At 30.6% G+C, this 16,680-nt stretch overlaps 1 protein-coding gene across 2 annotated transcripts in view; it reads left to right on the top strand.

The window, feature by feature from the left end:
- Positions 1-15,474, top strand: part of Helz (Helicase with zinc finger) — a 41,276-nt gene extending 25,802 nt beyond the window's left edge. For both annotated transcript variants that reach the window (XM_014425000.3, XM_014424999.3), the window contains 11 exons: positions 750-856; positions 969-1,195; positions 2,189-2,324; positions 5,058-5,176; positions 8,232-8,378; positions 9,557-9,703; positions 9,793-9,976; positions 11,030-11,745; positions 13,213-13,331; positions 13,713-13,851; positions 14,890-15,474. In XM_014425000.3, the coding sequence (XP_014280486.1) occupies positions 750-856; positions 969-1,195; positions 2,189-2,324; positions 5,058-5,176; positions 8,232-8,378; positions 9,557-9,703; positions 9,793-9,976; positions 11,030-11,745; positions 13,213-13,331; positions 13,713-13,851; positions 14,890-15,135 (2,287 nt within the window). In that variant the 3' untranslated portion in view covers positions 15,136-15,474. The remainder of the gene's footprint in view (positions 1-749; positions 857-968; positions 1,196-2,188; positions 2,325-5,057; positions 5,177-8,231; positions 8,379-9,556; positions 9,704-9,792; positions 9,977-11,029; positions 11,746-13,212; positions 13,332-13,712; positions 13,852-14,889) is intronic.
- The last annotated feature ends 1,206 nt before the right edge of the window (positions 15,475-16,680 follow it).

Here is a 16,680-nt window from a genome sequence, read left to right as displayed (position 1 = left end):
TGCAAATCATTAAATTTAAGTCCTAGAGATCGATGCTGAACTGTGATCATCTGAAGTAGTTGAAGAGGAAACTTTTCTATCTGTTTCATCCAGAATGAGTGAGGGCTTCACATGGAAATGATATCTGCTTCCTGCCTATGTAACATTATGCTGGGGTGAATAGATAGAAAAGCCTCTCTAGCTACCCCGTCAGTACTTAAATGAACACATGGACTAGGGTTAAAGAGTCAGAGAGGGGCGCCACCTGGTTCCCACGTCTCTGCTTGGCACATACATTAGAATTTTTGCTTATAAAAATCTTTTTTATATCAACTTACCCTCATCGCTACTCTGGTCAAAACATAATGTTCTGTAACTGAATATATTGGATTTTTAAAATAACTCAGGAGTATTTTTAGGTTAGTTATCTTCTCTGATTATGAATATTTCTAATGTGTATGGTTATGACTCAAGATTTTGAATTTTACACTAAAAGCTTGATTATCTTGTAAAATTCACAAACTATTGGTTCAGAAATCTAAATTCCTTCAGTTGGTACTGGTTGTTGAAACTATTTGTTTTTCTGGACCGCACCCCTGACCATCTCCTTTATACTATAAGTATTTTTTGAACTTAAACATTTCAGCAATTTATCAAAATGTTATAAATTTGAACTGTTTTCTAAATTATGATGAAATTATAACTTATGCTTGTTTAGCTTTTTACCTACTTTCCCATATGTTTATGTTTATGATTTATTTTGTCCTTAGGCAGTGGAGTGGATCTGTAGATTCAAAACTGAATCCGAAACAGAAGGAAGCAGTGATGGCCATGACGACGCCTCTGGAAGTTCAACTCCCTCCTATTTTGATAATAGGTAAAGCAAACTAAATCAAGATTAATTAATTACCTAGTAACTTATCATTGATTACTTATCATTATTGTTTTTTAATTCACATTGTAAAATTTAAAAATTTAATTTTCTGCAGGACCTTTTGGGACTGGTAAGACTTACACCCTGGCTCAAGGAATTAAGGAAGTTTTAAAACAGCCAGGTTCGAGAGTTTTGGTCTGCACACATTCTAATTCCGCTGCTGATTTATACATTCGAGAATATCTGCATCCATACGTCGAAGCAGGCCATGAAGAGGCAAGGCCATTGAGAATTTTCTATCATCGGAGATGGGTAGCCACTGTCAACCATATTGTACAAAAGGTTAGTTCAAAACTAAATAACACGAACATTTCTCTCTTTATTTGGTATAAAAAAAGTTCATATCATTTTATAAAAAAGTGGGGTAGCTCAGCAAGGCACCATCCATTGTTTGAGGCTATTGTTTATTTTCTAACTTTCTCCAGTTCTCCAGCAGATCTAACTATAGAATTTCTGAGGAGAGAGAAAAGGTAGTTTGTTTTACTGATTCAAATCGAAAATAAAATTTGAAGATAAAATCACATCAGGCACTTTTTTGATCTGACATGTTCTGAAGGGGTGTTGCTAAAATATCCAACATTTTTTTATATTATTAGTAGACGATTTGATTAAAAACATTGCAGAAAATTGAAAAAATCTAACTGAATTATTTCATAATTTAACTTCCTATTGAAATCCGTCATCATAATTTGAATTTTTTGCCCCGCAGAGAGGACTCGAATACCTTTCATTATGATGACGCCTCAATAAATAAATGTCTCAGTTAAATGACGGATACTTACAGGAAATTGAATTCTGTAACAATTTTATTCATAAGGTTTTTTTTTTTTTTTCTACACCATTTTTAAGCCAATCATTAAACATTAATGTTGAAAATTGTTTGTGGTTTTTGTTTATTTACACCTTCAGGACTTGTCGGATCAAAAGAGTGACCTATATAAATTCATCTTGCAATTTAAATTGTCTGAATCCCAAAAAATTACCCCATCCTATAAGAAATTCCAGAGTTAGGTGCATGGGAGAAGATTAGAAAATTTACAATATCTTCATAAGATGGAGTACATGTCACATATTCTTATAATTGTAGGTGGGGTTATTATGAATCTACACTCTAGTTATAAATTCAAAAGGCAGTGAATGTTCTTTAGTAGTGTAAAATTAATTGTGGTATTTTTTTTTTCTACTATCATCTTCATTCTAATTTACGAAATTTTATTTAATGGTAATATATAAATAAAGTTATGCTTGCTTATGGCTTGTGAATATTTTTTTCAGTATGCAATGATCGAAACAAACGAACAAGGAATGAGAGCTTTTAAAATTCCTAAAGTTGAGGATATCTTGAAGCACCGTGTCATTGTTGTTACTTTAAGTATTTCAATGCACCTCTCTACAATGGGTCTTCGCAAAGGTAACTATTAGATCTTATTTTGAATTATCATTTCATATTTGACTTTGAGTTATTTTTACTTTCACTTACCTATATATGGAACTTATAATAAGAGAAAGGATTGTGATTGTGACTGTGAAAAGCGTGTGCATGTATTCATTAATGGCCTTGCTCTAAAACATAAAGTTGTAAGGAACTGAAATTACATATTTAAGGTGGAATGTGAGTACAACTTGTTCACTATAATTGACCAACTGAACGTGCAACTTAATAGAAACGATTTGGATTAAACTCGGTGAATCAATGAGAAATTAAGTGGTCTTTAATATCAAGTAGATTTTTTCCTTATTGAATTAGACTAATAGAGCTTCAATGCCGAACTTTCAATAAATCTTTCTGGAAAGAACTTTTAATTTTGTTTATTTGAAAAAAATTAACAGTTTTTGTAGTTAGCAATAATATGCAATGTTGAAATACAAAATATTTTATAGCAACAGAAAAATCAATATTTTTTGTTCATAATTTTCTTCTTCTATGGTCTTTAGATTTTTTTTTTCAAAAACCACAAAAATAGCAATAACTTCTATATAAGCTCACTGACCTATACAGAACATGGGGACATATATAGGTCAGTAAGTGACAGTTATGTGATGCACGCACTCCACCAGCTTTTTTCCCTTTGTAACAAGTTTAATCATATTAAATCTGGTAGACATCACTGAAGTTAGCACTCGATCATGATTAGAAATTAATTGCTGGTTAAACAGGACTAATGAAAGATATGTGATACTTGCACCTCACTGGATTTTTCTCCTTTATCTAATTATCAAGTTCTTCCATGGTTTATATTTATCCATTTTGAATTAGTACTAACAATAAGAGATGATTAATTAATTCAAATAAACAAAATTAAAAGTACTTTAGAGGAAATTGTGATGATTTACTCTTTAAGCCACGAATTAGCCTTATCATTACCCACGACTAGATCTGAACCAACAACTAACTTAGAATCTTCATACAAGATACTGCTATCTGTTAACGTTTAACTATTAAAAGTGCCTGAAATTGAAAAACCCTCCATGGTAGCCATACTTGTATGACTTTTCAAACAGACAATTACAGCAAGTAAGTTGGTCGATCTACGACATATCACAATCTCACAAGAGGAGATCATAACACAAAAATAAAGGCAATCCTTCCCCACTGCATCCGCCCTGCTAAGACCCCCAGGAAGTGACGGTCCTATATCACTTTTGAAATATTAGCTTAAAACGGGAAGATGAGATAGTTTCGAGCAATATTTAGAAAGCACCTGAAATTGAAAAACGGCATGAAACCTACTCGACAGACGTCCCAAGCTTCTAATCAATTACAAAAGACTGATTTACATGACTACATTAAGGCCTATTTTGGACTTACAGAGTTAAGCTTTTGGACTCCACTTAACTTTTCTTACTCCTCTACTCTAGTATCCAGTCCTTGCTATCTAAAATCCTCAATGCTCCTTATTTTGTCACAGTCATCCATAAGGACCTTAATGGTCTCTATGTAGCCCATTTTGCCCGAACCAGACATCAACCCTTCCAATAAACTCCCTAACCCCCATTAGTTTCTAATCTCACTTCCTCTTCTATTCTTGAAAAGAAGATCTCTTGAGGCGTAATGTAGAAATATTATTGGTGTGATACCAATGGATGGTTTCTTCACAAATCTTCATATCATTTTAGCTTAATCACATTTACTTGCATCTTTAGCTTCAATACAGTTGTAAATTTCAATTAAAAAAAGAAAAGCTAAGACCTGGCTGATTTTAAAACTTTTTCCACTGAAGTGGGTTTCTAACATTTTTTCCTTAATTGTTTCACCCACCATTATGATCACGTGTCCTGCCGATCTTTTCTTCCCATCAACTTTCTATCTATTTTTTCTTAATGGATTTATATATATAATTTTCCTCCTCCATTTCATTCCCATCTTTCATCTCCCTTTCCTTTTTCCTGATCAGAACCTGCTTAAATTTATGAATTCATTCTTCACCAAATTTTTCATTGTTCCATTTTGTTTGTTTAATGCTTCCTGATCTTGCCATCCTTTGCCTTAACTTAGATATAACCTAGAAGTGGTCTAAATCACTATGGTATAATCAATGATGTTTGAAGCATATCTTGTTGATATCAAGATGTGATGTATCTGATTTGCAACCTCTCTCCCTGGCGCTTTCCAAATCCTTTAATGCATATTTTTATGTGGAAAGCATGTACTTGTTCATTTCCACACATTGTACCAATGGCATATTATCATCATTTGTTATTTCTTGTAACAAGTTCATTTCAGAGACTTCTCTCTCAAGTTTGGCACTTAAATATTCTAATAGCACAGTTGTATCTTTCTCTAGATACTCTGTCAATGTGGCTTTCCAAGATACTTTAAAACTGAGAAAATTGTAAAAAATTTAAAATCAATGATATAAAGTGGCTCTTCCTGTTAATATATCATAGCACAAAGAATTGTTATATCCTCGACATGTACCTACCATAAATACATGATTTCAGTTTTGTACAACTTCTCATTTTTGAGCTATCCTGTTCATGAACACAAACACAAACTATTTTGTGAACTTAATTGGAACTTTATGCTTATGTTTTTATTGAAAACTCTGATTCAATTTTTTTCATATTTGCCATATGTATGTATTCTACATTCTAAAAACGTAATATATTTTTTTTTTAATTATTCAAAATAATTTTTTTTAAGGACATTTCACACATATCCTACTTGATGAAGCAGCACAGGCGATGGAGTGCGAAGCGATAATGCCTTTGGCTCTTGCTAATGAAAGCACAAGAATTGTCTTAGCTGGTGATCATATGCAGGTATAAAGTTAGCTTAATCTGTATTGTGAATGAATGATTGAATAAAAAACATGAAAAATAAATTTTATTCTAGGACATGTCACCATAGAATAACATGATTTTATACAAGTCACCACCAAAATATTGTGTCATTTTATGTCACTGAGCTTTTAAGAGGAAATCCTTGGTTATAGCAATTTCCAATTTTGCCAACTGATGCCATCTACATTACATATTAATTTTGATCTATATAATAATAATTTTCTCTCTTCAGGCATGTCACAAGCTATCCTATGGAAGCTATAGGTTACTCATTTCAGTTAATTTTATGAAAACTACAGTTTACTTGAGTTATTAAATTATATTTCGAAATGGGATAACCTCTTCTTGTCATACACCAAACGTTACTATGTTTTCATTCATTTTTCTAAGGTATGCGATTGGATACTTATTGAAAATAATTATCATTAACTATTTAGATTAATGACCAATTTTATTTAGTTCATAAATTTTTCTAATTTGATTTCTTTTTTAAAGACTTGTTGCATGTTTACTACTTTGGTATATGAGCATTCATAAAATATTATGGTCATTCAATATTCACAATATATAGAGTGGTGTTTATATAGGCTTCAGTGCTGCCAAAGTGAACAAAGTATTTTTTGATCAATTTAAGAAAGATACAAATGATACATTTGAAATTATGATGATAATAATAATAGTGATTTAGATAGACAGTACTACCATAAAATATTTTATATACCTGGGATACTAGTGGGTGGAAAAATGTAGGTATTGTTGCATCCTAGTCCTCTCTCATAGTTGTTGTCTATACCCTGTCATCTCTATCTTCAAGGGATATTTCACCAGTCAGTGTCAAGGGAGAGTCCCATTGTCCTCGATAGTCTCACCAGAAGTATTCAAGTGTGCCTCCTATCTATAACCGCTCTTTTGTGGTACTTAAAGTTAGTTATTTGCCCATGCTCAGTGGAGATGGTTGGGTTCAAAAACAAATAAAAGATGATAATATTTTTAAAAATCTATAATGATAAAATTGCTCCTTAGGCATGTGCCATGATATTTTTTCTGGAAATAACGAAAACTGGGACTAAACAATGTAACATTCAAGGTGCCCCTCTATAAACACTTTTCTCAACTGTGGCCGATGGTGAATAGTGTTATATTTAGATAAACAGCAATGATAGGAGGGGTACCCACGCATCTTTAGAATGAAAGTAGCATTAATTGGAGAGAAAAAAATGTATGTAAATTAAACAAGCCGAAGCATTATAAGAAAAATAGAACTTGAGCTATATAAAACAAATTGTAGTGAAAGGTATGTTGTAAATAAAATAAAACAAAACATTCTTTTAAAATCAAACTAAAAAAAAAGAAAAGTGTATATAGAAAGGAAAAAAAAACTATCTTAAACAAACAATAAAAACAAATATAATTTATTGGGAGAAGATAGTTGACCATATGAAGTAGATTGTAAGAAGATAATATTTTTGTCAATTGTGGTCAACAAAGGCATCAAAGTAGTAAAAAGAAAACTATTAATGTTATCTATGTTTTATGCCACAGTTGCAGGCCTACCTTCTACAGCATAACCCCTGATGAAGACCTGAAATTCAGGTCGAAACGTCAGCATAAAATAAATAAATATGGTTTTGTTTATTTATGTTGTTCTTTGCTGACCACACCCCCCGACAAACTTCTCCAATCATAAAAAACTATTTATTTTTAACCAAAGTTTTTGGCCCACTTTGCAGGGCTGTCTGATAGAAGATGAAATGACAGAATTTCAGTCATGACCTGATCATATAAGCCCTGCAAAATGGGGAAAAACATTGGTTCATAATAAATAGTTTTCTTTTACTCTTTTGATATCTTTATTGACCGCCTCCCAGACTATCTTCCTACAAAATAAAACTTATGGATTGACTTTAACTTGACTTAACTAAATTTTAATGTACCAAGTAAGAAAATTAAAATTTTATTTCAGACCACACGGAGTCTTCATACATAATTCTCATTTCTCTTATGTTCATGTTGGTACTCTTACCTCTTGTACTATTGTTGCCTAATTCCTTTCAACCACCATCTCACCTTCCTCAGAAGTATCAAGATACGACGCCTGACAAACTCACAATCCAGGACTAGCTGAAATTTTCAAGCCTCAAGTATGCGCACCTCTTTTTTTTGCCCTTAGTTACATACTACTCCTCTTTCCCATTCACTGTTCCCAAACTATGCAGATATTCGCCAGTGTTTGCATTACCCTACCATATTACAACTGTAACACATCTGTACTTCTAACAAAGTACTCCCTCATTTTTCATAAGATGACAAGTTTCTCTTTTCAATACTCTTTTCTACCTTATTTTAGTCTATACTCCTAAACTAAGAATATTTGAACAGGATACGTAGCATAAATAAGAGAAATATGGAAGCTATAAGTTACTCATTTCAGTTAATTTCCTGAAAACTATATTCCACTTTTTCAAAGTTGCCAAATTTTATTTCAGTGTAGGTGAAGCTCTTCTCATATACTAAAAGCAAAAAAAACACTTAGTCAATTAAATGGATATATTTGCTCTGATTTAAGTCTGTCACAAGAATTTTCCTCTCCAGACACTTTTTAAATCCTTTCTATACTGGTCGAAAAAAAAGAAGGTATTTTTAGCTGTTAAATTACCTGTACCTAAATTACGAGAATTAGGCTAAAAGAAGAAGTCACTTGTTTATTTCTTCAATGCACTCTGTCAGTTTTGTAGGCTGTATTTATACATAAATATATTTTTTTTTTAAAGAAGGCTGCTTCAAATAACATATAGTCTCGACACAACCAAAGTATTGAGTGTACATTTTTTCAAATGTTAATCATACAATAATAATTTTAAATTCCTCATATACAACCATTTTATTCCAAGCTCACAACATAAAAATAAGTATATTTTCTTCAAATAAGTGATGCTTGAAATAGCCTATAATTTTGATACTGTGTACATTTGTCTCATGTTAGTACATGATGTTATGATATTAATTTAATAAAATTATCAATTTGTTTTAATAGCTTAGCCCTGAGTTATTCTCGGAGTTCGCTAAGGAAAGGAACCTACACATTTCACTTCTAGAACGACTTTATGACCACTATCCGACCAACTTTCCTTGCAAAATACTTTTGTGTGAAAATTATAGGGCACATGAAGCTATTATTCAGGTATTTCTCATTCAAATAAATTTATTAAATTACAATTATTATTATTATTATATCTTTGCTGCTTGTTTTAATATGAAAATTAGTTTAGTTATACAGAAATATATTTTTGCTATTAATTTTAAACTTTTATTGTACAAATTTCAAATTAGATACAGGATACTTTTTTTATGATGTAGTATTCATTTATAACGATATTCAAGGGACATCAAAGTATTAGATTGTTATTCCTGAACATTGTTATCGACAAAAACAAAATCATAAAGAATGGTTAATAGAATAATTAAATGGCATTGTTATATCAATAATTATTTGTTAAATTTTGTTGTATAGATAGTAACATTATCAATGATTATATTCCATTATAGTAAATTAATCAACTGATTTAAAAAAAATAATAATAGTCATATAAAAATGTAATTTATTGGAACAATAAGTACTCAGTAAGTAATAAGACAAAATTCTCAATATTATTAAATATCAGTTTTCACTTTCTACAAAAAAAAAAGTGATTAGTTAGGAATAAAATTTCTAAAACATATAGTATCTTAAACATTATTTTATAAAATTATTATACCCTTGTAAATATGAATAAAAATTCTTTTATGTAATAAAAACTGCGAGTTAAGCATTTGATATAATGGCTTGGAGCAAGAATATAACAAGCCTCAATTTTGAGGACAATTAGTAAAATGCTCTTTTGTTTCTATATAAAACTTTTTATTGCATTAGTTTGTTTAACATCCTAATTCCACCATAATATATATTTACTGATATTATTATGGAAATTGATCATATCTGTGACTTTGAGCTACAACAAATTTCAAAATTCCAGGTCCCAAGAAAAAAGAATTTGAAAAACAAACTGAAGGTTTTCAGAAATGATAATCCTTGACAGAAAACTTTACTATATAAAAAATTTGAAACCTTTATAAATGGACATTGGTTGTTGCTTCAAGCTAAAAAAGTCATATAAAATACATTTGATAAATATTAAAATATTTAAAAAAGCCATATAAAATATTAAATGAGTTATGAAAGTGTTTGTAATTGCTCTTCTGAAAAGTGTGCATCATTTGGCTTTCATATTTGTGTACCCTTTAATTAAGATTTACAGACGTAGTTATATTGAATTCTTGAATTAGAAATATTTAAAAATAATTATTGTATTGTTCTTTCAGTTTACTTCAGAGCTTTTTTATGAGCAGAAATTAGTTAGTAGCGGAAAGCAACCCAGGCACGATCATTTTTATCCATTAACATTCTTCACAACACGGGGAGAAGATGTTCAAGACCAAAATTCTACAGCCTTCTACAACAATTCAGAAGTAATATATCATATCTAAATATCATTCCAATTTAGACATATTGTTTTCATCTTCACTATTAATTTTGTTCATTTTTTGGATTGGTTTAGGTTTATGAAGTAGTAGAAAGAGTATGCGAACTGAAGAAAAAGTGGCCTGTAACATGGGGGAAACTTGATGAACAGTCCATCGGGATAATGACTCCATACTCCGACCAGGTTTTTAGGATAAGATCTGAATTAAGGAAGCGGAGGTTGGGCGGGATTTCAGTTGAAAGGGTCCTTAACGTCCAAGGTAAGAATGTATATTATCTTTTTTTTATTTTAGTATTTAAAATTCTTAAATTTTTAAAAAATTAAAGATTTTTCTTCATTTAATTAGTTTTGTACTTTGTTATACCATGAAGTAGAGTTTGTTTAATTAGAAAGCAACAATTTCCAAACTAATATATTTGACAAAACCTATAATTCTATTAAAATTTTATGTATGAAAGTATTCCTTATTAAATGAGATGGTTGGGGATGCAGACAGTGAAAAACATGCCAACGTTTTGGCCAGAATTTCAGGCCTACAATGGGCTAAGAACAAAAAAAAAAAACAAACAAAAAAGCAATCATAATGAATAAAAGGGAAATAGAATAACAAAAAAATAAGGGGAGATAACAATTTTTTTTTTCTATTTGAAATACTGTTGTTTCTCAATTAAATATTACTTTACTTCCTCATCATTAAAGTTGGGAAGGTTTGTACTCAGGTGGGAAGTAAAAATATTCCATGCACTTGTAATCAAAAATATATGTTTTAGACATCAAGAAACAAACTTAGTTTCTTGTCGGTCTATCTATTGTCAAATCCAGGTAAGTAGTATAACACCTACCACCGCTTAACTGATTTTTATGGAATTTTCAGGGATTGTGTGAGTTCATACCTACATGGTCCCCTATCAATTTATATCGATAGTATTTTCCTATATTTTAAATTTACTTTTTCTTAATGTTTTATCCTGGAACAACAGAACCTTAAGCTTGAAATATAGGTAATTAGCTACCTAATTAAAATTGTGAGGAAGCTTTATGAACCATGTAATTAGCAGAGATTTAATTTGTAATATGCTAAATATAGTTCTAATGATTTGTATGTTAAATGAATAAAAAAACATCTGTTCTTCAAATTATCTGGAGATTTTCATTGGCATTTGGCCTTATCTGTCCATTTTTCACTTTATAACCTATTTAGGCTGTGTTCTAATTAAAAAGGAAACTAATAATAATATATGATTTTAAGTGCAGAAAATTTTGTGTTGATACTGTACTCATTAAATTAACTCAAGTTCATCTTTACTTTTAGGAAAACAGTTCAGAGCAATCTTCTTGAGTACAGTGCGGACAAGAAGAACTTGCGATTCAAAATCTGGTACTGAGAACGATTATGGGTTTCTTTCCAATTCTAAGTTGCTCAACACCGCTATAACGAGGGCCCAAAGCCTGGTCGCAGTTGTTGGCGACCCAGTATCCCTATGTACCATTGGTCGATGCAGAAAAGTATGGGAAAGATTTATCCAAATATGCAGCGAAAACGGTTCTCTGTACGGGATCAAATGGTCCTACCTGAGATCCCAATTAGACGGAGTAGAATTGAAGAAGATGTACACTCTGAATCCTCTTGCCCCGGAATTCGTCCCTAGACAGTATCGAGAGCCAAAGTACTTCGTGAAGCCAGTGCTGAATGGGTTCCCACCATTGTTGAGGTTCCCGCAGCAACAGCAGCAGCCTTTCCTCCCAGCACCACAGATCATGCCCTACCCCATCCTGTACCCGGCCGTTCCGTTCTTTCCAATCAGAACAGTCTACCCTCCTCCTCCACCTCCTATTGTCTATCCTCCAAATATTGTTATCAAGAATGAAACACAAGCAGTTCAGCCATTAGTTGCAGTTCGCCCACCTCTCTGCTCGCCGAATTTACAACAACAATTTGTTAGACCAGTTATTCAACAGCAAATCCCTGTCGAAAGGAAGCCAGAAAAGAGAGACATACAATTTCTCCACAATGTTCATTTTCCTAATGTGAGTTTTTAATTTTACTGAAACTTTTACTAATTTTTATTACATTTTGGCCATCCATTATTATAGTCTTTTCCAGATCACAATAAAATATACAATGGTATTTGATTCATACATTGAATGTTTCAGAGATACTGTGTTATATTTATTAGGTTTTGTATTTTAACTATATATCTTTTCAGTTAATTTTGTTACAGCTGTTTATAATCAATTAATGCATTTCTAATTGTTCTGTAGAAACAAGTCAATTTCATTTAAAAAATTTAACATGATTTGTTTATTTATCTAATTTTTTGTAGTATTGTCGGATGAGTCAATATATTAAAATACAGAATAAACTTGAAAAAATGACTTCAAGCAACCATACAATAAACAATACTCATATTCAAAAAATCAGGTTTGATGAAGTCAAAATATTGGGAAAGGAAAAAATACAACTAAAAGAAAACTCCATTCATAAAAACAAAAAAAAAATCTTTAATAAACATTAAATGTAAAAGAGGAACCTAAATTTATTCCTTATATCTGGAATTAAATTTTATAGTAACTTGTTAAGTGGTGCTAAAATTTTGCACAAACTAAAGAATTTTATCAGATTTTAATAAATTGAGGTTTACAGGTCTTAGGACTCTAGTAACTGGTTTATAAAACTTTTGAAGTGTACATCATTATGTTGATGAAGATTTATGTTTCCTCCCACATAATGCTGTCATCATGTTGCACTAATCTTTGCTCTTATACTCTCTTCTTCCCCTCCTTCTCCCTAAAAAAAAAAAAAATAAAATAAAATAATTTCCCAAGTCCTGCTATCTTTGCTCAAAAGGAAAAGAGATGTTCATACCAATATAGTTATATTTCACTTTGATTTTTGTATATTACCTGGCTTAAAATAATTTTATGGAAATACAATACATGCAATAGATTTTGAAATTTTCCCCTAATTATCAAATATGAGACGACAGTCTAATAGTTAAATTTGCTTATAACAAACCACCTGTCTTGGTCATGGAAAAATGATACATTTAACTTCTTGAATTTCCAAGTTAGTATTGTGTTATTTATAATGTCATATCTTTGCTAATAACCTTCCGATAAAAGAAATTTATCCAACAGAAATATTTAATACTGTACTTCCCCTCCCCCATCCCTTATTAATCTTTGATCCATTTTTCAATTTAGTCATTGACTATACTTCATTATGTGTATTCTGTATTGTAATATTGTGAATCGTCCAATAATACCAAGATAAATCGGGATAGTTAAGCAAATTATCTTTTAAAAAAAAAGTTTAATTAAACCGATTTGTTTCTGTAGAACCAAGGAAGGAAACATTCAATAGTTAAATCAAACACTGTTATGTTTTTATCGTGACTTGGAGACAGGAAAGAAAACTTTTACTATTAATACATATTTAAATTATAATTTTAACTGCAATTCAGTAATATCTTATATGTTTGTATTTTATTACAGAGTATAATTCATTTACTACCAAAAGATATTCCACTGGAAGAGCTGTTAGAGTCTCAGCCCAAACAACTGCAGTGGTACAACTATCTTCTGAATACTATTGGTTTTGAAGCAGCTACAAAGTAAGTGGTATTGCTTCAAATCTTTATTTGGAAATTATAATGAAGTATTATAAGTTGAGATCTTAAGCTTGCTCAAAAATGAAATGAATAGAACAGAAGGTACTTTAATAAATTTATCCTTGTCTATTACTAGACAAACATTTTAAATTGATACCATATACAATAAGGAACCGACCAGCATTTTGTGAAGTTGTGTTTTAAGTGTCAAATGAGTTTTTTAAGCTTAACACTTAGCATTATGGACGTACTTAGCTCAAGTTCCATAAATACATCTGTTTATAAAAAATAAATAAATAATAAAGGTGTACATATTGCTTTTTGTAAAACGATTATAAATTATAATATTTTTGGATACTTACAACTATTCTGAACTGTTAAAAGGTTCGCCGAGTTCCTGGCACGAGCTCCTCGAAAACAAGATCCTGTGGTAGAATTGAATTCTAGCTTTAACGATCTCTACATTCAGAAGCCAGTTCAACCACCGCCAATGAAGCGAGTGGATCCTGTATTCTCACAGTCGGTGAGTTTTTCCATTTAATTTATTTTCTTTACTACAATTGTAAATGGAAAAATATTGGAAGGTACTTGTTTCAACTGAAATTAATATTCTGGTGTTAGATGAAGACTATTAATCAAATCTAGTCCATGCTTAAGATGAACTATCAACTTCCAAGATTGTTAAATTATGGGAAGGAAGACATTTGACCCAACAATCCTTTTTAGAAAAGCAGAATCAAAGTCAAAAACTGTTTCCCTCTATGATTTCTTTCTATTAAACTGGTAAGTTTGACATAAAAGAAGACCTACTGAATAAAGATTCAATGAAAGGTTGTTAGAAGAAGATCTAAACATTGAGAAATTGCAGCAGCTCAAAAGTATGACTCAGTTGACAGGATCAAATGTCTTTGACACAATTTACTATCCACATGAGTCCATTTCATTCCTATGCTGGTCAGAGTAATTTAAGATGAGGATACAGAGATATTACTGCTTTCTTTCTTTATTTGTATTTCTTCATTCTATTTTTCTGGCCCTCTATTTCTGTTAATCCGTGTTATCCAAGCCTTTGCTTATCTGTATGTAGTTGTAGCCTGTATCAGCATGGTTAAACACGACTTTGCTTTAACTGCTTTATTTATTTTATAATTTAAAGCTGGAGTCCCCAACCCTAATATAACCTCTAAATTAGGTTAAAAAATTTAAAAATTGAAATTTTTTAAGATTGTTATTGTGAAATTAGTATCACTCCTATTCATTGATCCACTTCATTAAAAACATTTTTAAATTCTTAATTTTATGTGCTTAGTATTTATTCTCATAACCACTTTCTGTTTTAAAATATTAATAATAATATCCAAAATTCAATGTACATTGAATAAAACCAGAACAAAATATTGCATTGGCCCTTTCCACCTGACAAATAACCTGTAAATGTACCCTCGGGTACAAAAATGTCGAGATTCCTGATCTAATGATTAAAAATTTAATTAATAATTTCATTGTTCACTATTTTCATTAAAGATAACGCAATTGATGAATTGTTAATTTCTCTCAACAGATTCAAGTGGCACCTATTCAAGAAGTTTGTATCAGCCGCAGTTGGCTTGAGAAACCATCTTTGTTTCCAAACGGTTACGATGGCGAAGTCGTGAGCGAAGAAGTCACTCGGAATGGTAGCCTTCCTCTGTACCAGAGACAGCCTGGGATGTCGAGCACCTATGCCGAAGCTGTCAAATCGAAACAAACAGAAGAAGAAGTGAGGACTGAAAAACAGCAACAGACCCTCTATCAATACTTCTCATAAATATGCATTTTTCTCTCCAGTATTCCCCCCTCCCTTAATACATTATTGTCTCATGTTGGGAAATTTGTTTATATTTATAAATATATACTGCTATAAATATAAAATATATATACTTGTATAGATGATATAAATAGCATGTTGTACATTATTTATCTTTGTACATTTTTGAAATTTATAAATTTTTATTTGTATAGTTATTGTGTTTTTGTGGTGTTAAGAGGATATATTTATATTATATGTAATCTACATTGTATAGACATTGAGAGTAGTATTTTATTGTCTTTATTTATATAAATATATATATTGTGATTATTGTAATTAAAAACAAAAATAGTTTGATGTGATTTTTATTTTATTCAGAAATAATTTATAAAAAGTACATAAAAAGATAAAAAATTATATTAAAAAAGAAAAAAAAAAAGCATACTTTACCTTTGCTAAATTTGTGTTTCATTTCTCTTGAATTACATCCTTTATCTCTCAAGTAGTTTTTTCTTCATCTTATTTAACAACAATTAACATGTTTGATAAATTATTATTATTATCATGAAATCGTAGTCTTTGATGACAGAATTATATTAAAAGATTGTGGATCCACTTTCTTTATAACACATGGCATATTTATGTAGGGTTTTTTCAGAGACCATTGTAATTATTTAATAAGAATTTTTAATTTATTAGTAGGTATTATTTCACACTTTCTATTCAGTATTAACATAACTCAAAAATTTTAAAGTACAAATTGATTTAAACGATTTTTATTCTCTTAATAGTTACTTTGCTTATTATCGAATTATGCTAAAATTCATTATGATGTATTCTTAGTTTATATTTTTAAGCAAAAATAAGATTTAATATAAAAGAAAATAATAAATTAAACCCATTTTCTCAAAGGTTAAATTGTTTGGGGTATGATTGTATTTTTTACTTATAGTATTTTAAGTCTCATGTATGTTTCCTCATCTTAGATTTTTCTAAGGGATTCCAAAACAAAATTTATTGGAAACAAGTTGGTCGATAAACCTTAATAATAATTTTTAACCTCCACTTTGATGAAACACCCTATCTCCTCTACGGGATGTATTGTATCTGAGCTTGAAATTAATTCTTATCAAAGTTTTTATTCACCTCAACAGTTATTGTGTTGGCCCCGGACCCCACTTTCAAATCTGCCCAAGGCCCAAAAATTATGTTCATCCTATGCCTCGAAGATAAATCTATGGGTCCCCAAAAAGAAATATGTCATGGGGCCCAAATTGTCTTGGCACGCCTATGTTCTAAAATTCAATATCTAAGGAAAAATAAATTGTTAGTAATAGAAAAAGGGTCTAATAATCAACTTAAAAAAAAGAGTTTAAAGAATAGTGCAACACTCCACTAGCACACCTATATACCAGGTCATTCAAAAAGTCCTGTCGTTTTTTTGGGGGAAATTATAAATAAATAAATATTTTCAAATAATCACCTTTATTCATCAAAATATCCACCGTTACAGTCGGTAACCTTCTCCCAACGAGATGGTAAAGCCCAAATTCCTTCCTTAAA

Source organism: Halyomorpha halys, unplaced genomic scaffold (assembly GCF_000696795.3).
Source record: "Halyomorpha halys isolate HHAL.00 unplaced genomic scaffold, Hhal_1.1 Scaffold490.1, whole genome shotgun sequence".
Lineage (NCBI taxonomy): Eukaryota > Metazoa > Arthropoda > Insecta > Hemiptera > Pentatomidae > Halyomorpha > Halyomorpha halys.
The sequence above is the reverse complement of the archived record's forward strand: the minus strand, read 5'-3'. Positions and strand labels throughout refer to the sequence as shown.